This window comes from Phyllostomus discolor, chromosome 5 (assembly GCF_004126475.2).
Source record: "Phyllostomus discolor isolate MPI-MPIP mPhyDis1 chromosome 5, mPhyDis1.pri.v3, whole genome shotgun sequence".
NCBI lineage: Eukaryota > Metazoa > Chordata > Mammalia > Chiroptera > Phyllostomidae > Phyllostomus > Phyllostomus discolor.
The window spans coordinates 51,868,679-51,891,822 of record NC_040907.2 but is presented as its reverse complement, the minus strand read 5'-3'; the positions used below and the strand labels follow the sequence as shown (position 1 = coordinate 51,891,822).

Here is a 23,144-nt window from a genome sequence, read left to right as displayed (position 1 = left end):
CCAGTTCACTCTCTTTGTCTAGCTAGATCATAACATTTTTAGACCTAAAACAAATCTTGGAAATCTGATCCTGTGTTCAACAACAACAACAACAAACATATGAGTGAATTTGGCTTAGAAAAAATAAAAAATCTTTCCTAGAGTCATGTAGATAGTGTCAGAGTTAGAGCTAGAACGCAAGTGTATGTTAAAAGGGTCAGTGCTTTATCCAGTAAATTAAAATACCACTATTGGCAGTTCACTCCAAAGCCCAGTGAGGGAAGCATCTTGGTGGGGCTTCGAGGAAAACCTACCACCAGGTAGATGTTGCCTGTCACCATGGCTAAAGGAGACCCCAACTAACCAAGGGGCAAGGTGTCCCTGCTTGTCTTCTTCATGCAAACCATCGAGGAAGAGCACAAGAAAAATCACCTAGACTTTTCTGTAAACTTTCTTGAATTCCCTAAGAAAAGTTTGGAAAGATGGAAGACCATGTTTGCAAAGGAAAAGTCAAAGGTTGAAGATATGTTAAAGATTGACAAAGTTTACTATGACAGGCAGATGAAAGATTATGTTCCTCCCAAAGGTAGGAAAGAATAAAAGATCTCAACACTCCTAAAAGGCCTTTCTCTGTCTTCTGATTTTGTTCTGAACATTGCCCAAAGATTAAAAGTAAATGCCCTGGTTCATCTACTGGGGATACTGAAAAAAAAAAAAAGGTGAAATATAGTCTGAACAGTTAGCCAAAGATAAGCACCATATGAATGAAAAGCTGTATAAAATATAAATATTTTATATTCAACAAATTAGAAATATAAAAAGGATATTGCTGTATACCATGCCACTGACAAAACTGAAGTGGGAAAAAAACAGCCCAGGCAGAGCAACAGGCTCAAAGAAGAAGAAAGAACCAGAAGATGGGGGAGAGGAAGAAGAGGAAGATGACATGACAGAGGAAAAATATGAAGATGAAGAATAAAAGGCTATCCTGTAATGATGTATGTGGAGCATGTGAGTCCTCAGGCAACTGTTTTGCTAAGAATGTGAATTCAAGTGCAACTCAATATTTGCTTCAGTATAAAAACTGTAAATTATTGTATAGCTGATAAGATTGTAGAGGAAATTTTTTTTTTAAATGCAGGTTGTAGATTTTTGAGGAGGTACTACATACAGTTAGATTTTAAGGTTTCAGATATGAAATGTTGTAGGGGATCAGTTTGTTTCAGTCTGGCAAATGTGACTCAGCTCTGTATGGAAAACCTACAGAAGCGAAGTGGTGGGCAGGTGCCAGACCTTCAAGCAGTTTTCCCGTGGGAATCAGGCCTGGAAAATGCATACTGACTGTTATGGTTTGGTCTTGCTAAAACTCCATCACCCTGGTCTAACACAACAAATGTGTATTGTCTATCTTCAAGGTAATTTCCATAGCCTGTGTGAATTCTCACAAGGACAGAGCTAATCATCTCACCGCCATTCCCCTCTACATATTATTTTCATTTCCTTGAATGTACCTAAAATGTAGACAATAATATTCTATGTAATAGATAATAAATCTTTCTTTGATGTAAGACCCCAGAAAAACAATAAAAGCCTGTCTAGGCAAGGGTCGAGGTGCTCTCCTCTTGAGGGAGTGGCCAAGGCATTCATAGGCACTCTCCCCTTGAGAGAGTAGCCATGGGGTCCCTTTTTCTCCACAGGATTGCTGTCTCCTGTGCATTTATTCTCATCTCCAGTCACAACAGTGGACTCTGCTGGCTGGAGTCCACCACAAAATGTTTCTGAATATTTAATGGTTTTTAAAATTTCTTGATTTGTGTATTACTATCCACACACACACACACATACACACACCCCTCGTAGGAATTAGTATCAGTAGAAAATTTGGGGTTTTTTGAATGCTGCATTTTGTTTTTTTAAAAACAATTATAATGAAGATGCAAAAGTCATAGGAAAGGGAAATCAAAACAAATTGCACAGCCATATTTCTGCTCACCCTATCTATTGCAACTTCCCTAAATTTTAATCTTTATGAAACCTTATATATCATTATATGTAAAATGTTTATTTTTGATTCTTTTATTAGTATGAGAATTCTTTCTTTCATATGTCCTACATGTAACTGGTAAATACATGTTTGATAAATATTAAATAAATGACAACTATTTATCAAAAACATTAAAAAATTGTAATGAAATTATGTAGGTTAAAAATATTCTTACTGTATTGAGTTGGGTTTCTATTAGGAAACCAAAGATTAAACAGACAGCTGATTGTCTGAAACATTATTTTAAAATGCTATTGGATAAGTTTAATTTAAAAAATAATACAAATAGCCCTGTTTGGTGTGACTCAGTGAATTGAGTGCCAGCCTGTGGACCAAAGGACCACTGGTTCTTCTCAGTCAGGATATAGGTCTGGTTTGCAGGCCAGGTCCCCACTGAGGGGCATGCAAGAGGCAATCACACATTGATGTTTCACTCTCTTTCTCCATTCCCCTGTGTCTAAAAATAAATAAATAAATAAACTTTTAAAAATGCTACAAATATTACATGCAAAAATAAACTCAAGGTGGATAAAAGACTTAAATATAAGTCACAACACCATAAAAGTGCTAGAGGAAAACATAGGTAGGAAAATCTCAGATAGTCCACACAACAATATTTTCCCTGATATGTTTCGTAGAATATATCAGTGAGGAAAGAAAGGAAAGAATAAACAAATGAGACTTCATCAACATAAATAGCATCTGCACTCTAAAGAAAACATCAGCAAAATGAAAAGGGAACAAACTGAGTGGGAAAATATATTTGCAAATAATAATTTGGAAAAGGGTTAGATCTACAAAGTGTATAAAGAACTCACATGACTTGACTCCAGGAAGACAAACAACCCAACTAAAAAATGGGGAAAGGACCTGAATAGACACTTCTCCGAGGGGGCATACAGAGGATCCAGAGACATGTGAAAGGATGCTCAGCATCACTAGCCATTAGAGAGTTACAAATTAAAAACACAGTGAGGTACCACTTCACAACAGTCAGAATGGCCATCATAAACAAATCAACAAATGATAAGTGCTGGTGAGGTTGTGGAGAAAAGGAAACCCTAGTATATTGTTGATGAAAATGCAGACTGGTACAGTCACTGTGGAAAACTATGGAATTTCCTCAGAAAGCTAAAAATTGAAATGCCTTTTGACCTAGCAATTCCACTGCTGGGATTATACCCCAAGAACCCTGAAACATTAATTCAAAAGAGCTTATGCACCCCAATGTTCATAGCAGCACAATTTACAATAGCCAAATACTGGAAACAACCTAGGTGCCCATCAGTAAATGAGTGCATCAAAAAACTATGGTACATTTACACAATGGAATACTACACAGCAGAAGGAAAGAAGGAGCTTTCTGACAGCGTGGATGGAACTAGAGAGCATTAAGCTAAGTGAAATAAGCCAGATGGTGAAAGAGAGACACCATATTATCTCACCTATTAATGGAACCTAATCAACAAAATAAACAAGCAAGCAAAATAGAACCAGAGACTTGGAAATAAAGAACAAACTAACAGTAATCAGAGGGGAGGGGAGAGGGTAAAGACAGGGGTAAAAAGGGAAAGGGCTGTTGAGGAACATGTATAAAGGACACATGGACAAAGGCAAAGAGGGAAAGGATTGAGGGTGGGAAGTGAGGGTGAATTGTGGCAGAAAGTGGTGGTGGGAAAATGGAGATGACTATACATGAACAATAATTAAAAAAGGAGTAAAAATAATAAAAAATATTCAAATAATAAGTTCCCATTGAAGAACCTTGAAACAGAAAAATAATTACATTGAAAACCATATGATATTTCTTCTTTAGGTTTAATTATTTATTTAATGTATTGGGGTGACATTGGTTAGTAAAATTATATAGGTTTCAGGTGTACAATTCCATGTTATGTCATCTGTATATTGTATGGCAGTATTATTTACAATAGCCAAGATTTGGAAGCAGCCCAGGTAAGTGCCCATCAGTAGATGAGTGGATAAAAATGTTGTGGTACATTTACACAATGGAATACTACTTGTTTATAAAAAAGAAGGAAATCTTACCTTTACCAACAACATGGATGGACCTGGAGAGTATTAAGCTAAGTGAAATAAGCCAGTCAGAGAAAGACAAATGCCAGATGGTTTCACTTATATGCAGAATCTAATGAACAAAATGAACAAACAAAATAGAAACAGACTTATAGATAGAGAAAACAGGTGGATCTCTCAGAGAGAAGGGTGTTGGGGGATGTGGTGAAAAAGATTAAGAGATTAAGGACACAAAAAACTCATAGGCCTAGACAACAGCATAATGATGACCAGAGAAAAAGAGGGGTTGGAGGCGGGAGAGGGCTACAAAGAGGGGAGAAATACTCGTGGAAGGAGACTTGACCTGGGATGATGAACATCCCAACACCATTTTTCAAATGAATCCATTTTTTTTCTATCAGCCCCTTCACTGTCTAACTTTTCACATCTGTACACAGTAAAGAGGAATATGAGGGTGGGATAATCTTAGCCTCGGTCTCTAATGACACATCTTTGATCTTTGTGACCTTTCCTAATTTTTCCATCTTTCTGAGGTTCTCTTGATTTCTTGGCCACAGTCTCATTTGACTTGATTACCTAACCAAGGTAAGCAAAATTTTTAACAATTTCAGTGTCTTCATTGTCAAAGTTGTGAATTTCTTCTGTAGTCATGACTTTTGTCTTCTTGATGTTCTTTGACCTTCTTGATGTATACCTAACTAATGATATTTTTCTTCTTTATGTTCCATGGAAACCATTATCCTGAATTTGGTGTTATTATTTTTTTATTTTAATTGTTCAAGTACAGTTTTCTGTCTTTTACTCCCATCCCAGCCCACCCCCACCAGCCCTCCCCACCTCCCTCCCATTTCCACCCTTCTCACAGTTTTGTCCATGTGTCCTTTATTCTTGTTCCTGGAAACCCTTCCCCTTTTCCCCTGAAATTCCCTCCCCTCTCCCCTCTGGTAACTGTCAACCTCTTCTTTATTTCAGTGTCTTTGGTTATATTTCGCTTGTTTGTTTGTTTTGTTGTTTAGGTTCCTATTAAAGGTGAGATCATATGGTATTTGTCTTTCACTGCCTGGCTTATTTCACTTAGCATAATGCTTTCCAGTCCCATCCATGCTGTAGCAAAAGGTAGGAGCTCCTTTTTTCTTTCTGCTGCATAGAATTCCATTGTGTAAATGTACCATAGTTTTTTGATCCATTCATTTACTGATGGGCACCTAGGTTGCTTCCAACACTTGGCTATTGTAAATTGTGCTGCTATGAACATTGGGGTGCATAGGTTCTTTTGGATTGGTGTTTCAGGGTTCTTAGGATATAATCCTAGAAGTGGAATTGCTGGGTCAAAAGGCAGATTTATTTTTAGTTTTCTGAGGAAATTCCATACTGTTTTCCATGGTGGTTGTACGAGTCTGCATTTCCACCATAAGTGCGCTAGGGTTCCCTTTTCTCCACAACCTCTCCAACACTTGTTGTTTGTTGCTTTGTTTATGATGGTATAAAATGGTATCTCATTGTGGTTTTAATTGGCATCTCTCTGATAGTTAGTGATACTGGGCATCTTTTCATGTGTCTCTGGATCCTCTGTATGTCTTCCTTGGAGAAGTGTCTGTTCAAGTCCTTTGCCCATTTTTTTAATTGGGTTGCTTGTCTTCTTAGAGTGGAGTCGTGTAAGTTCTTTATATATTTTGGAGATTAAACCCTTGTCTGAGGTATCATTGGCAAATATGTTTTCCCATGCAGTTAGTTCTCTTTTTATTTTAATACTGTTTTCTTCAGCCGTGCAGAAGCTTTTTATTTTGATGAGATCCCATTTGTTTATTCTTTCCTTTATATCCCTTACTCTAGGGGACATATCAGTAAAAATGTTGCTGTGTGAAATATCTGAGATTTTCCTGCCAATGTTCTCCCCTAAGACATTAATCATGTCATGGCTTATATTTAAATCTTTTAGCCACCTCAAATTTATTTTTGTGTATGGTGTAAGTTGGTGATCGAATTTTATTTTTTTGCATGTGGCTGTCCAGTTCTCCAAACACCATTTGTTGAAGAGGCTATTTTTACTACATTTTATGCTTCTGCCCCCTTTGCCAAATATTAATTGACTGTAGAGACCTGTGTTTATTTCTGGGCTCTCTGTTCTGTTCTATTGGTCCATGTGCCTGTTTTATGCCAGTACCAAGCTGTTTTGATTACAGTGGCCTTGTAATACAGTTTAGTATAAGGTATTGTGATCTCCCCTATTTTGCTCTTCTTTCTCAAAATTGCAGCAGCTATTTAGGGTCGTTTATGGTTCCATATAAATTTTTGAAGTGTTTATTTTATGTCTGTGAAATATGCCATTGGTACTTTAATAAGTATTGCATTGAATCTGTAAATTGCTTTGGGTAGTATGGACATTTTGATTATGTTAATTATTCAGATCCACGAACACAGTGTATGTTTCCATTTGTTTGTGTCTTCCTTGATTTCTTTTGTCAGTGTTCTGTAGTTTTCTGAATACAGGTCTTTTACCTCTTTGGTTAGGTTTATTCCTAGGGGTTTTTTTTGTTTGTTTGTTTGTTATATCAAATGGGATTTTTTTTCTTCATTTCTGCTTCTTCTGTTTCATTGTTGGTATGCATTGTTGGTATGCGAAAGCATTTTTATGCCTTTGATTCCTGGATATTGACTTTGAATCCTGCTGTTTTGCCAAATTCATTCATTAGGTTGAGCAGTTTTTTGGTGGAGTCTATAGGATTTTCTATGTACACTATCATGTCATCTGCAAACAATGACAGTTTTTGATTTGGATGCCTTTTATTTCCTTTTCTTGTCTTATTGCTGTGGCTAAAACTTCCAATACTATATTGAATAGAAGTGGTGAAAGTGGACAACCTTCTCTTGTTCCTGATCTTTGTGGAAAAAAGTTTAGTTTTTTTTGCCCTTTGTATATGATGTTGGTTGTAGGTCTCTCATATATGGCCTTTATTATACTGAGGAATGCTCCCTCTATTCCCACTTTGCTGAGTGTTTTTTTTTTTATAAATGGGTGCTATACCTTATCAAATGCTTTTTTCCACATCTATTGATATGATCATGTAATTTTTGTCTTTACTTTTGTTCATGTGATGTATTATATTTACTGATTTGCACATATTGAACCCTCCTTGCATCCCTGGGATGAATCCCACTTGGTCATGTTGTATGATCTTTTTAATGTATTGTTGGATGCGGTTTGCCAATATTTTGTGGAGGATTTTAGCATCTATGTTAATCAGCGATATTGGCCTGAAGTTTTCTTTCTTTGTTGTGACTTTATCTGATTTTGGGATTAGGATGATGCCGGCTTCATAAGAAGAGTTTGGGAATCTTCTGTCTTCTTGGATTTTTTGGAATAGTCTGTGAAGGATAGGTGTTAGCCCTTCCTTAAATGCTTTGTAGAATTCTACTGTGAAACTGTCTGATCCAGGGCTTTTGTGTGTCAGGAGTTTTTTTATTACTGCTTCAATTTCATCTGCTGTTATAGGTCTGTTCAGGCTTTCTGCGTCTTCTTCATTGAGTTTTGGAAGATTATATTTTTCTAGAAATTTGTCCATTTCACCTAGGTTTTCAAATTTCTTGGCATACAGTTCTTCGTAGTAACTTCTTATAATCCTTTGTATTTCTGTGGTGTCAGTTGTAATCTCTCCTCTTTCATTTCTGATTGTGTTTATTTGAGTCCTCTCTCTTTTTTTCTTCATGAGCTTGCTTAAAGGCTTGTCGATTTTGTTTATCTTTTCAAAGAACCAGCTCTTGGATTCATTGATCCTTAGAATTGTGCTTTTAGTCTCTATGTCATTTAATTCTGCTCTGATCTTGGTTATTTCCTTCCTTCTGCTTGCTCTGGGCTGTCTTTGTTGTTGTTCCTCGAGTTCTTGTAGCTGTAGAGTTAGGTTGTTTGTTTGAAATGTTTTTATCTTTTTTAGGTACGCTTCTATGGCTATGAACTTCCCCCTCAGGACTGCATTCACTGTGTCTCATAAGTTTTGGGTTGTTGTGAGTTCATTTTCATTTGTTTCCAGAAACTTTGATTTCTTCCCTAATTTCATTCTTGACCCATTTGTTGTTTTAATAGCATGCTATTCAATCTCCATGATTTTAAATGTTTTGGATTTTTCCCCTTGGGGTTGGTTTCTAGTTTCAGTCCCTTGTGGTCAGAGAAAATGCTTGGTATAATTTCAATTTTCTTGAATGTGTTGACTCTTGTTTTGTGTCCCATCATGTGGTCTATCTTTGAAAATGACCATGTGCATTTGAAAAGAATGAGCATTTAGCTTCTTTGGGATGACGGACTCTCTATATATCAGTTAAGTCCATTTCATCTAGGGCATTGTTCAATGCCACAATTATCTTTGTTGATATTTTGTTTGGAAGATCTGTCTGTTTTTGACAGTGTCTGTTAAAATTCCCTACTATAATTGTGTTGCTGTCCATATCTTTCTTGAAGTCCTCTAAGATTTTCTTTATGTATTTGGGTGCTCCTATATTGGGTGCATATATATTTACAGTGTTTATGTCGTCTTGGTGGATTCTTCCCTTGAATATTATGAAGTGACCCTCTGGGTCTCTCTTTATGGCCCTTTTTTTAAGTCTATTTTGTCTGATATGAGTATTATTACCCTGGCTTTTTTTCCTGTCTGTTTGCTTGAAAAAATTGTTTCCAGCCCTTCACTTTCAGTCTGTGTAGGTCTTTAGTCCTGTGGTGGGCCTCTTGTAGGCAGCATATGTGTAGGTCATGCTTTCTTATCAGTTCAGCTATTCTATGTCTTTTGATTGGAGCATGCAATCCATTTATGTTTAAGGTTATTATTGATAGGTACTTTTTCATTGCCATTTTCATACCTGTGTTTCTTTCTATCTATCTATCTGTCTATCTATCTTTTCCTTCCCTTCCTTAAAGTAGTCCCTTTAGAATCTCTTGCAGAGCTGGTTTGGTGGAGGTGTATTCTTTTAGACTTCTTTTGTCTGGGAAGCTCCTTATTTGGCCTTTTATCTTGATTGAGAGCCTTGCTGGGTAAAGTAGCCCTGGTTGCAGGCCTCTGGTTCTCATTACTTGGAATATTTCTTGCCATTCTCTCTGGCTTGGAGTGTTTCCATTGAGAAGTCAATTGCTAACCTTATCGGGGCTCCCTTGTGTGTTACTTCCTGTTTCTCCCTTGCTGCCTTTAAGATTCTCTCTTTGTCTTGGAATTTTGCCATTTTAATTATGATGTGTCTTGAAGTGGGCCTCTTTGGTTCTTCTTGACTGGGATTCTCTCTGTTTCCTGGATTTGTGTGACTTTTTCTCTCATCAAATTAGGGAAGTTTTCCACCATTAAGTAATAGGTTCAAATAGGTTTTCTATCCTTTGCTCTTCTTCTTCTCCATCTGGTATCCCTATTATACGTATATTATTATGTTTCATATTGTCTTGCAATTCTCTTAATCCCTCTTCATTCTTTCTGAGCCTCTTTTCCTTTTCTTGCTCTTTCTGGGTGTTTTTTTTTTTTTCCTAATTTGTCCTTTAGCTCAAGTGAGCTTATCCAATCTTCTGCTTCATCAATCCTGCTTTTGATACCTTCTACTGTGTTCTTCAGTTCCTCTTGGCCCTTGTTGATAGTTTCTATTTCCTTTTTCATGTTGGTATAGTTTGCAGTGAGTTCATTGTAGTTTCCCTATAGTTTCTGGTAATTCACTGTGAGCTCATTGAGCTTCCTGATAACCATTGCTTTCAACTCAATATCTGATTGTTGGGTTGCCTCTATTTCATTTAGCATCCTTTCTGAGGCTTCCTCTTTTCCTTTCACTTGGGGATTGTTTCATTGTCTTTCCATTGTTTGTGAGACTCTTCTTGTTAGCCTCAGCTTCTTAAGTTGATCTGTTCTGGCTCACTGGTTTTATGCTGTGAATTTCTGTGGTAGAATATCTGTGAGATTCAGTGGTGCAGTCTCCTTGATCTCCCAAGCTCACTGGTCTTGGGCTGTCGTTTAAGTTGGCTCTGTGTTTGTCTTTGGGTTTGATTGTTGTTGGGTCTTTCTTTGATGGGTCCTTCCCACCAGCTTGTTAACTGAGGGCCACTCTCTCCACCATCTCTTGTATTTTGTTTTGCTGATGAGGGCAGGTTGTGTTGAAGCTGATTCTTCCATGTGTACAAGGTTTTGAGGATTCTCTCTGGCTCTTGTTCAGTTGTTTGTTCTGGGTAATTTATCCACTATATTAGTTGTATTTCCAGATAGGTCCTGGATTGAGGTTAGTGTGGCTTCCACTCCCTCCTTCACCTTCTTCTGTTGTTATCTGTTGGTGGTTCCTTTGTTTTTGGGTTTCCTCTTCTAGTGGGTATCCTGGTGTTCACAGCTTCCACCTACTTGTCTCAGCTGTTGGGATTTGTCCCTGAAGGGACAGCTGAAGGGACTTGTCCCTTCTTTGGGTCCAACTCTGATGTTTTCACAGTTTCAGGCTTTTTTGTCTCACGTCTGGTTTTTGAATGTCTGCTAGAATTTTTGAACTCCTATTTTCATATATGCTGGGGTACTGTGGGCTATTTGCTCTGTTCCTCCGTAGATCAGCTAGGTTTTTCTCCCATGTGTAAGGGGAAGTGAAATCTGCTCCATCCTACCTCACTGCCATTTTCCTCTCTCCTGGTGTTATTATTCTTATAGACTTGGTTTTGTACTTTAACTATATATGTTAACTCTAAATAACGCAAACAAATGATCGAAGTGTTAATAAGACTTCTAGACAAAACACAAAATGACCAATTAAATTTGAATTTCAGATTAAAAAACAATATTTTTTAGTATAAGTATGCCCCAAATATTGAATGGATATTTGCAATAATTGCTATGTTGCCTCATATAATATTTGTGAAGTACTTATATTAAAAGTTGTTTAATCTGTTTAGGGTTGCTAAATGGTAAGGGGGTCACTAGGGACTGGGTGAAAAAAAGTGAAAAGATTAAGAAGTACAAACGGGCAGTTACAAAATAGTCATTGGGATATAAAGTACAGCACAGAGAATACTGCCAATAATGTTGTAGTAACTACACATGGTGCCAGGTGTGTAGTAGAAATATTGGGGGATCGTTTTGTAAAGTATATAATTGTCTAACCACTGTGCTGCACTTATGAGACTAATACAATATTGGATGTCATGGAAAAATAAAATTAAAAATTGTTTACATTGAAATTCAAATTTAACTAAGCGTTTTATAATTTTATTTGATAAATCTGGCAATTCAAGGGGTGAATGGTTGTGGTTGGTCTGCATATCCACGCATTATGGAAAATTGGAAACAGAGACACAATAGTTTAGAGGCAGTTTCAAGCAGTAATAGCCTGAACTCAAGTATGGCCAGTGCAAAATCGAAAGATCAATTTCAGAGGTATATCAGACTTATAAAGATCAAGATTTGGTGACTGGCTGAACGTGGTGCTAAGGGAGAGGAAGGAGTTAAAAATAATGAAAGCGATATACAGATTTGGCCACTGGGGTTGCTGATGGAGACAAGTTCCCTATTGCACATGCTGAGTACTGACCTGTATCCATCTACTCCATTTTATCTCTTAAGTATCTTTCTATTGTGTTTTAACCCCTTCTTTCATTGAAAAACCCATTCACATCTGTGTCCCATCTTTTGTTTCAAGCCTTTGTTGGCAATCTCAAAATCATTTCATTTGTAAATGTTGCATTTTGTCTTTTCCCTTTCATCTCATAACTTGTACTCGTTATGCTCCTGACATCTTTCCTCCCTCCTTCTTCCTTGCCCTCCATTAGTCTGTGTTTTATCTTTCTCAGAGGAATTGCTTCCTTGTGGAGCTTCCACAGCTTTTGGTTCTGGGTTTCCTTGGCAACCTGTCTCTCTGATTTTCTCTGCTTACTTAGTAGAAATCTGACTAACTCACTGATAATCACTGATAAAAAATAGTAAAAGGAAAGGAAAGTAACCAGCATTGCCTCTGAGAAAGGAAGTGTACAGCTTTAGAGAAAACAGAAAAACACTGAAAGCTGGGGAGATGGATGTGAAATGTGTGAAGAAGGTATTGATTTACTTTGTTTGTTATTTTCACTTGGCCGTGCACTGGCAGCAGTGTTGTCAGGGGATGTTCAAGATAATAATTTCATTAGCTGGACAGCTGTATCAACTATCCAAGCAAAATTCTCCTAGGCCTAGCTCAAACAATATGGAGTGTAGGACATCATATTCTAGATTATTGTGAAAATAAATATGAAATACAAACCTCCAGAGAAAAAGAAAAAAAGGTGGAGATTAAATCTGCTGTAATGTTTACATTAAAAATATATCAGTATACAGCCCTGGATGATATGGCTCAGTGGATTTGGTCTGAGAACCAAAGGGTCGCGGATTTGATTCCCAGTCAGGACAAGTGTGGTTTGCAGGCCAGGTCCCCAGTTGGAAGCATGGAAGAGACAGATTGATATTTCTCTCCCTTTCTCCCTCCTTTCCTTGCTTGCTAAAAATAAATAAATAAAATATTTAAAAACAATAAAAATAAATAAAAATCTTAAAAAAGAAATATATTAGTAGACAATGTAAGAAGGATTGAGTAAGATTACTAGCTGCCTATCTGAAGTTTGTTGACACATGTATAAAGTATAGCCAGTGAGTTTTTGTTATTTTGTACAGTACACTCTATATTTCATACTGTGATACTATCACTTTTATTAAATGAAGACACAAGGATAGGGATTAGGGGCTTTGTCTAAAGTTAATACAAATACATATATTTCTGCCAAAATTCAGAAATATTTATTCTTAGAACCAGGCTTAATCCTCTAATTGTTGTTGGGTATTAGTGAATAATAAGGCATTTAACAAAATCCTCATTAGAAAAAGTTGAAAGACATACTTATCATACTTCTTTCAGCTATTCAAGGCAAATAGATCATTATTTGGTTTCTTTGTCACACCAGGAGGGAAATTAATAAATGAAGCCTATAAGAGCAGAATGTTTTCTAGTAAATTCAATAGTTGAGTTGTATAGTTGAGTTGTTTTATTTCATTTTTAAATGTCTGGATGCAGTACTTTTCCTGACCTCTCATGTTTTTGTTTCTCCATCGTTCTCACCTCATTCTCATTATGAAATAGTTTTGTAGTTTTTAGGGCTTGGCCCCACACATCCCAGGCTCAGAAATGAGTGTTCCTTGGGTAAAGCTGATCAGGGTAACCTCTGCCTTAGTCCCTATTGGTTTGATGTAATTTCTTAGATCCTTGAATTCTATGAAGTTCAAACAAAACAAAACAAAACCAACAACACCCTGATGCTAAGAAGAAATAAAATTTGAACAAATTTGAGACAGACTGAAGGAGGTATTGAGGTGAATGAAACAGAAATGAGTTTGGGACATATGCAACAGCATGTGCAAAGGTATGGAGGAGACGTGGGAGAGAGAAGGGACTGTCAGCATATTGCTTTGGTTAGAATGAAGAAGGAATTTGACATCGATTGTGGTAGGAAGTGAAGCTGAAATGACTGGCAAAATCTCATATCTTTGGGATATGGGTTGACTATACATTATGGTGGTTAAGTGTGATCTGGTATTTAAAAAATGTTTTAAAATATATTTATTGATTTTCTTTTGAGAGAGAGAGAGAGAGAGAGACAGAAACATTGGTGTGAGGAGAAATGTCACTTGGTTGCTTGCCATACATGACCTGATCAGGGATCGAACATGCAACCTAGGTATGTGCCCTGACCGGGAACGAACCCTTAACCTTTTGGTGCACAGGTTAAATTCTCTGCAAACTCTCCATTACCTAGTGTGGGGTCCAGAAGGAGTCATCTCAAGACATGGCTCTGTGGTATGCAGATTGTTTTGAGCTAAAAGCAACTTTAACCTCAGGCTCAAGAGAAACTTCTGCCTGCCCCCTTAACTATCTATTGGAGGTCTTGCCCATAAGAGATTATTAGAAGAAATACCATCTATTAGAGGTCTTGACCATAAGAGATTATTAGAGATACCATCTTTTGAGCTATCTATCGGGCAAGGCAAACTTCTATTTATTAAAAGTTGGCTTTTCTTATCATCCCGCAATGGCCTTTTGAAGTCATAGGGACCCTATGTCATCCCTAGCTCTGGGTGTCATACACACCTCAATCACCATTTCTATCTCTGAACTCCTCATGCCTGTGGGGTCTCTGACTCATGTATGTGAGGTAGCCATACATATGCAGGTATTAAATATGGTTATTTTCTCTTGCTAACCTGTCTCATGTCTATGTGATTTATTAGACCAGCCAGAAGAACCTTGAGGGGAAAGTTTGTTCCTCCCTCATATTAGCATATACAGTCCGAGTTTTGTAGTTGTTTTTTGTAATCTAGCTCAACTTTTCTTCTTTTCTTGCTAGTCTTATTTATCATCACTTTCCCTGTCATGTACTATGCTCTAATGATTCTCAATATCATGCTATATTTATACATACTTTTCTTTTTACCCATCAGCTGAATAATCACTTGCTGTGCCTCAGCTGCCTCATCTGTAAAATAGGGATGGTAAGTACCTCATAGACTTGTTGTGGGGATTAAATCAAATTGTTATTGAAACTTGCTTGGCACAATGCCTGACACATAGGAAGCTCTCACTGAGGGATATCTATTACTACCTATAACATCCCTATCCCTTGCCCAGTTGGCCAGCTCTGATACACTCTTTAAAACCTAGCCTGGACACTATTTTCTCCAGAATGATTTCCTGATCATTTGACTTTCACTTCTTCCAGATATAATTAATAATTTTCTCTTCGATATTATATCAGCATCTCATGTAATTTCAATTCTTGTATTTTCACAGTTTTTTAATCTTATATTTCTATATCAATTTCTGTATAGAATGTGGAGCTCTTAAAAGTAAAAGCTGAATATTATTTTTGATGTTTGTTGCATTTGATTTTATTGGAAAGACACTTAAAGGAGTTTCCACACCTCTCCACAAGTGGCAGCCACTAATCAAGTACTTGTCAATTCTGGACCCAGTGATACTTTCAGATATAATGGTAGACTCATTGGGCTCATGATCTCATAATCTCTCATTACCTGAATTACTGCATACTTCTTTAAAATTTAATATATTATTTTTCTGTTTAATAAATTGTAATACTTTCTCTTTGTAAAAGGACATTTAAGCAATGCAGGGAATATGTGATTTAAGAAGTCCATCTTTCAGAGATAACCACTGTTAACACTGCGTGATTTATATATTGTCCAGATTTTTACATTCAAATATTAACACATTGTTACTTTTGATTTATGCATTATTCTCTCACTTTGCCTGTCTCCAGAGTAGCCCCCTTGTAATCTATTCTCAATACACACTTTTCAAAAGTATGAGTGAGTGACTTCTCTAAAAGGCAAATTCATCATGCTATTCCCATTTACCACCCCTAAAAGTCTACCCATTTGTTTTTGGATAAGTCTAAACTTTTAAGATCACATGCAAAGTCCTGAATGATCTGACCCCTTCTTATTCCTGTAGCCCTGAAATGATATGACTGCATTGAATTCCAGTTTTGAGGCATTGGACAAGTTTTTTCAACTGTCAAATGAAGATTAAAAATGATACTTATCACAAGGAGATAATATATAAAGAATACTGCCTAGTTTAGAGTTAGCAATAAATACTGGCTATTGTGGAAGAACAAAATGTTCTTGTATATATGTATTATATATATATATATGTGTTCAGTCTCATGTTTTCTGAGTAGGATCCTTTGAGGTGCTGATTGGGTAATGCTTGAACATAATTGGAACGACCCCCACCCTACACAAAAAAGAAAGACAAGGAAGAAGGGAAGAAGATTGATTTGAATAGGTTTGAAAGAAGATGGGAGATGAAAACCTGACTGGTAGCAGAGGATAAAAAGAGGCCCATTCCCAGAGGTTTCTTTTTAGCGGGGGGAGGGGAGGGTTGGGGGGGCGTAGGGTGGGGCGGGGATGGCGGTGGTAATAAAATTTAAGGTAGAATATATTTGAGAGAAGCGTCTGTCAGAATAAATGGGACTTTGGAGAGATAAATGGGTATGATATTGAGGATATTTTACTTGCCTCCGCTCCAGTTCCCCACAACTTTATTTTGGCAAGGCATTATGGATGTCAAATTTATGTTCTTTCAGTATGTTACCGCTGAGTCAAGACTGGCCATGAATTAGTCCAGTGGTATTCCAATTACACAATTGTATTTGCCATCCTTCAGCGTCCACTCCACATTCTTAATCTCTGACGCCTGCCGGAAATTGATTCATCAACAAATATTTGAGTGACCTCCTCTCTTCCGTTCTGCTGAATAGTCTTTTTTCCAAGTTCAGCCCCAAAACTCTTTTACGGTTACTTTTGTGACACTCTAACATTAAAACTTGCCCCCCCCACCTTTTTTTGTGCAGGCTAGCTCCCCGCAACCACTTCATTCCTCGGTAGTTAAATGTAGAACCCAACTAACAGCGTTTTATAAATCTAGTAGCTCAGTGTATGGCAAGAAGCAGATGTTTAGTAAATGTTTATTGAATGAACGTCCTGTGCATCTCAGTGACATCACATCCTGCGTACACAGACGTACACTCTTTTGCTCAATGCCTAGGGGTCGGAATGTTTAAGGCATTGTTTATAAGATGCATCACACATTCAAACGCAGGCTAAGGTTTCTAAACGTCCACTTTTGCAGCGCGACCACAGGCAGAGACGGGTCTTCTAGCTAAGAAATTCCAGCTTGAGGCAGAAACACGTTGCTTGGAAGGTGCCGGCACTCGGCCAGTCTCTGGGAATAGGAAGTGCGGGGGAGGGAGCCTGCTGCTCACCTATCGCGGTGTTTCCTTTTTTCTCACTCCCGGGGGAGCTCTCGCGAGAGAAGGCAGAGGAAGATGGCTGTGCCCTGTTTTTCGGGGTGAGGCAGTGGTGGCTATTGGAGCGGCACGGGCCGGGATCGTAGTGTCGTGGGTACCTTAGCACTAGCTCCCCCCAGCGAGCGCGCGTTCCTTCGTACCTAGGTGAGAGCTGGCTCTTTTTCCTCCGGGAGATGCGTTTGTCCCGAGCTCGGGGGCTCTGTGGGAGTTCATGCTACGCTGGAGGCTCCTGGCCACCGCTCTAATCGCTCTGTGCCGCTGCAGCGCCTACTCCGTCGCCGGCGGTGAGCCCCCCGGACCCCCTTTCTGCCCCTGGCGGCGATGACTGGAGAGAAGATCCGCTCACTGCGGAGGGACCACAAGCCCAGCAAAGAAGAGGGGGATTTACTGGAGACTGGGGATGAGGAAGCGGCGGCTGCCCTCGGTTCTACCTTTACTGGAGGCAGGATCGGCACAAGTGGCAGCGGCAAGGGCGGCAAAGCATGTCACAAGATCTTCAGTAACCATCACCATCGGCTCCAACTGAAGACAGCTCCGGCCTCCTCCAATCCACCCGGCGCGCCAGCGCTGCCGCTGCATAATTCCTCTGGAACCACCACCTCCCAGTCCCAGACTCTTCTAGCGGGCACCAACCCCATTGCCGTCGCCGCGGATGGAGGCATTTGCCCCGCACACTACCCAGTGCACGAGTGCGTCTTCAAGGGGGATGTAAGGAGACTGTCCTCTCTCATCCGCACGCACAATATCGGGCAGAAAGATAATCACGGTGAGGAGTGCTCGCCCCTGTCCACCTCTCCTTCCCCGAGCCGAGCCGAGGGTGTGCCTCTGGAATCCTAGGTTCTTCTCCAACAAACCTTTCTTTCCTTTGCTTATCTGGGTCAATGCCCATAAATCACGATGGATTCACTAATGGCATGCCAGTGGTCAGGGGATTGGTTCTTGAGGGTGCAAAGGAATGTTTCCTCCTTGCCCACTTCAAAGTTTCTAGTGAGAAGCTGTTTTGTTTGTGTTTGAGACAGGCCTTCAATGTGTGTTGATTCTTGATTATGAGAAATATTAGGTTGCTTCTTATCCATCCTGGCTTTTTTCCTTTGTTTATGGAACTACATTTCTTTCTCACCCCATCTCTCACCTTGGGATCTTGACTCTGGGCTTAACATATTGCCCACCTACCTTCATTAGTTAGATACAGATTCCAACTTGACTGCAACCAACTGGCTGTGATTCCCGCCTGCCAGGTTGTCTGTTTTGTAGGAGATTTTTTTTTGTTTGTTTGTTTTTTTGTTTTTTTTTTTTTAAACGCTTTAGGGAAACTTAGTTTGATACAAAATGTCCACACTTTGCATTTAAGATGGAATATAGAATGTTTTGATTTCTGAAAACCACACAGTTCAAATTTGTTGGCATTTAGAGCAAAGTGATTTCTGAGTAGCTAAAATTTTGTTGGAGTAGAATTTTGAGTTTTTTGCTTGTTTTACATAGGCAGTCGCTAATAGTAATGTTTCATCTTAATGATTGCAACTAAAAATAGTACTGTGGTTTTTCATAGTAACTTCACCATAGCCTATATGACAGATACAGTATCATTTGTTATTCAAGGACTATAATTCTACTTTTTGCCTTAACTCAGCCGAGTTTTTTTTTGTTTTTTAGTTCTAAAAACACTTTGATTGGGTTAACTTTTTATTATGAAAACACATGTAAACACTGAGATTTTCAACATTTCATAGACAGGCCATTTAAACTAGTTGGCAAGTAATGTTGCTAGCTCTGCTTTTAACTGAAGATGACTTTTTCATACGTTCAGTTAGAACACTGGGAACTCTTTGCCCAAAATAATATAACAAATTAATGAAAAGCTTGTGGAATAAGCTCCATTAATTCCATTGGACGCTAGCCTTCTTATTTAAAATAAGGGCAAAAATTGAGATAAAGTAAGAATTTTGTTGGTTGTATAATTTTCTAACAACTGCACTTGTATTCTGAATTTAATGGTATTGTAATAATATTACTACCTGTCATTTATCATAAATCAAATCCCCCCAAAAGTTCCTGAAAACTGCACCCAGTTTTTTATTCCTACCTTTAATTTAAGGAATTATTTTACTACTGTTGCAACAAACATTGTTGTTTGTTGGTAGTTATTATATTTTAACTGGGGAAGAGCTTTTAGTGGGAGATATAGTGTGGCTTCAGGTTATTAGTCAATTATTAAGAACTTTTTCACATTTGGACTTCATAATAGCTATGTTTTATTTTAATGGTCACTGCCTTTGAAAGAAATGTCCCTGAAAACAATTCAAAGGTTTTTTTGAGGGATAATTTCTTTTCAAATAAGAGACAGACAAATATGACCAAGTATGATAGTATGGTATGTTAGAACTGATTTTCTTGAGTAATCATAAAAGATACTGAGTGGCAGTATTATTGAGCTTCTGTATTCTATAATGCAACATTTAGGAGTTGGTTTGTTAAAATACAAATTATGTTGAAAGTAATTGGAATCCTAAGTATTCCTAAACTCTTTTCCTTAGTCCATTGAAATTCACTTCTTAAATTGCCTTGATAGACCAAATATTCACATTGTACTTAGTAACCCTTATATTGTTGATATTTCTGACGAATGTAACCAAGGTTCACATACATGTGGAAAGGGTAATTGTTTTTTCCTCTGCAATGTACATTCTCATGTCCTGCTGTAAGGTCTTCGGGAAGAGCAGCTTGTATTTAATGTGCTACTTCTTTAAACCCTTTTCCCAGTAGCTGCATGATTTCCCCATTATATTCTTACTTTTAGTCATGATTTTTAGTAGCCTGGATACTTTATTTATATTTTTAGAATGCTTTTTCTTTCAAATTACAAAAGAGTACTCATACCGGTGCATAGCAGAGCTGTAAAGTCATACTACATCGTATCATATAGTTTTATATTCACTGTAGAGATTCCTTCCACAATGTTTAAATTGTATCTAAATTGTAGATACAATTTATTGAGTGTGTCAGAACTATGCTAAGTGTTTACATACATTATCACACTTAATTCTTACAATAACCTTGCAAAGCAGTTAGTTTTATCCTATTTTAAAGGAAACCTTTCTAAAGATAGCTTTATCCTATTTTAAAGGAAACTTTTCTAAAGTTGAGTATTTAGGATAAGTTGTAAAGATGGGAAATAAACTAACAGCTATGACTCTAAAGCCCATGAACAACATTATTGTAAACATTTCTATTAATCAGGACCCACTATATTGCAAAGAAGTCAATTCTAATGTGTCTGTGATAGTTAACAGCAAAGTTCTTTAATACATATTTTCCTAGTCGTTATAATAGTCTTGTAGAGAGACTGCCATTGGAGAGCTCTCAGAGTTTTTTCTGCAGAGCCCAAATCTCTCACTCTTGTTTGTTCTGTGTCTTTTTTATTTAATGGCAAGATAAATGGGCTCTCTTGCTCACATGATAGCTGGTTAGATATTTGACAAGAGCTATCATGTTCTCCTTGTCTTCCGGTAAACATTTCTAACTTCTGTATCCATTCTTCATATAACATTGTTTATAAAGTGCTTAGAATGGTCCCAGAAACGTAGTGCATACCATATTTTACTGTGTATAATGCACACCCACATTTCTGTGTGCATTATACACAGGGTTATTATACCCATTATTACACCCATGGATGTAATCATTATACCCATGTATAATGTGCGTCCTTATTTTTCCCTCAAAAACTTGGGCAAAAAGGTATACAGTGTACATGGCAAGGTATGGTACTGTGTGTGTGTTGAATAAGTAAATGAAAATCTTAATCATCATCTTTGAGTGAAACTAGTTTTTTTAATGTCAAGTTGAATAGGAGCAAGGACAAAGCTTTTTGTTTTGTGGTAAAATGTTGGTTGAGTATGAATTACTTTTCTGAACCATTAATTATTTTGAAGAATACTGTATTTGGATCCAAACACATCTTTTGAAATAAGTTAAATATAGTAACACCCGTAACATCTTGTATACTGTGTTCAAATTTGCTAAGTGATTGTGACTCATATTTAGGTAACGGCTTTTTATGGAGTGTGTAAAAAGATCCGTTACGGTAAATGTACACAAATTTATTAAACTTTGTATCTTTGGTGTATCCTTAGTTATATAGCACCCTTTTCTCTTTTGCATAGAATTAAGGTTTAAGTCTAAGCCTTTTTTTTGCATTGACTACTAAGATTTTCAGGGGTCACTTTTAGCCATTGGTAGTTAAACAAAGCATCATGATTTTTACTTCCTCACTTTTTAGAATTGAGAATGTTTGTGAAGCATATGGAAGATTTCCTTGGTTTTGACAGCACTTTCTATTTGTTAAACATGTAATTTTGTTTTTTCTCTTAATTGAGTTAAATATTCTTAGAAGTGAAGCAGCTTCTCTTGGCCATTAGTCAGAAGCTTTTAGTTGCCACAGTGATGAAAGTTGTTGGTATATAAATTGCTCAAACCAGCCTTTTCTAGATTTTGAACAATTTCTGATTTATTTGAGAGACTTGGCAATTTTTACTGACTTTAATTACATTACCTGACACGTGACAATCCATCTTCTCTATACACAGTTAATGTTTATTTTTACTGAGTTGTGTAATCTTCTTGAAACTATTTCATACTGTGATTATAAATTTCAAATTTAAGTTAAAATTCAATTTAGAGCATTCCTGCTAATGCAGGTAACTCATGGAAGTGATAAGGAAATGATTACTATGTGTAATATCTCTCTGCCTGGTAGCTGGCAGATTTCTTCAGACAGGGATTTTAAAACATCTGAATTTTGAAAGATTAAAAAATATATGTTTGAAAATTAAGGCAATAGCATAATCTGGTGTTCATATGGTATATTTATTCTACTCCTTTCTACATTTTAAAATTCTTTTTGATTTTATCTGTTTTTGTCAGTAAAATCTTCATGATAGGTGATGTAGGAGAATAATATATAATATGTCTGTTTGAAGAGTGACTACAAAGCTAAACTTTGCATGGCAAAAAAAATCTTGTACTGAGCCTCTGGTGAACAATTATAGCCATGAGGGTTATAATGATGGCACGTCTTTAAAAGAACATTAGTTCCTGTATATCTATCCCCGTGTTCTGTAGTCTTTTCTGAACTTTGGTTTTCAAAGGCAGGCCTTATTTTTCCCTTAGGAAAAAAGTGGTTTCTGGAGACCTAAGATAATCCATTAAGTGTTATACACTTTCACTGGATTCATGGGTAATGTAGTAGTGAAGCCTGTCACTCTGCTGACCTGTTGGGTTGATTCAGTTGATCTTGATGACTATATGATATGACCTTCCACCTTTCACCTCTTTTCCCATGTGCATCTACAACAGAGTAGGATGGTCCATGGATTAAGTGGTTCTGTTTCCTGATGGCATCATCATTAGCACTATAGAATGTGACCTACTGATTAGAATTGTAGTATGAACACATCTACAGAGCTACCTCATAAGAGGGAGGGGGAAATCCTCTAATTTCCTGAACTGAGCTACAATAGGAGTGGGAATTCTGATCTTCCACGTTGGGCAAAAAGGAAGCAGAAATGAGCAGTTAATGACAGTGATATATCCTGGGCATCCTCAGTGAGGCAGGAGAAATCTGGAGGGCTCACTGGAGAATTGAACATTCTTTCCCCAAGGTACTGTCACTCTCAAGTCATAGAAATCTAATGCAGAGTACAGTGTAGTTGCAAGGATGCTTTGGATTCTGGAAAATAGGTAGTTTCTCAAAAGTTGGATGGGGGCTGGGCAGATAGACACTGTTTCTGTTCATACACCATTTATTTCATTGGAAGTGGGATGGAAGATCAGTTTTAGAGCAAGACTGAAGCATATAAAAATTGTCTTTTCAATTGTCTTAGAAAAAAAGGAAAGGTCTTTTTTCTAATTGAACATTATGAATGGTGCTGTCAGGATATGTGAGGTTTAATTTTGTGGTTTAGTCGAATTTCATCTATTCTTAAGCCTGTCACTCTTGTTGAAATCCTGAAGATTATCTGCACAACTAGCAGGTCATCTCTATATTTGGAATCAGATTGGAGTTTGAGACCATGCGTCTGTAAAAAGTGGTTTTTATGAAATTATAGTATTTACTAAACTGCTGAAATAAGTAGATATTGGAACATATTTATTTATTTTTAGAGAGGGAAGGGAGGGAGATAGATAGATAGATAGATTGATACATCAATGTGTGGTTGCTGGGGGTCATGGCCTGCAACCCAGGCA

The 23,144-nt window shown here is 37.4% G+C and overlaps 1 protein-coding gene and 1 pseudogene across 1 annotated transcript in view; both read left to right on the top strand.

Annotated features, from left to right (window-relative positions):
- Positions 1-272: 272 nt before the first annotated feature.
- LOC114498145 lies at positions 273-1,115 on the top strand (annotated as a pseudogene).
- Positions 1,116-16,749: 15,634 nt separating this feature from the next.
- The window catches only part of ANKRD13C (ankyrin repeat domain 13C), an 83,872-nt gene continuing 77,477 nt past the window's right edge, over positions 16,750-23,144 (top strand). Inside the window, exon 1 of the mRNA XM_028511611.2 lies at positions 16,750-17,664. Coding sequence (XP_028367412.1) covers positions 17,220-17,664 — 445 coding nt within the window. The 5' untranslated portion in view covers positions 16,750-17,219. The remainder of the gene's footprint in view (positions 17,665-23,144) is intronic.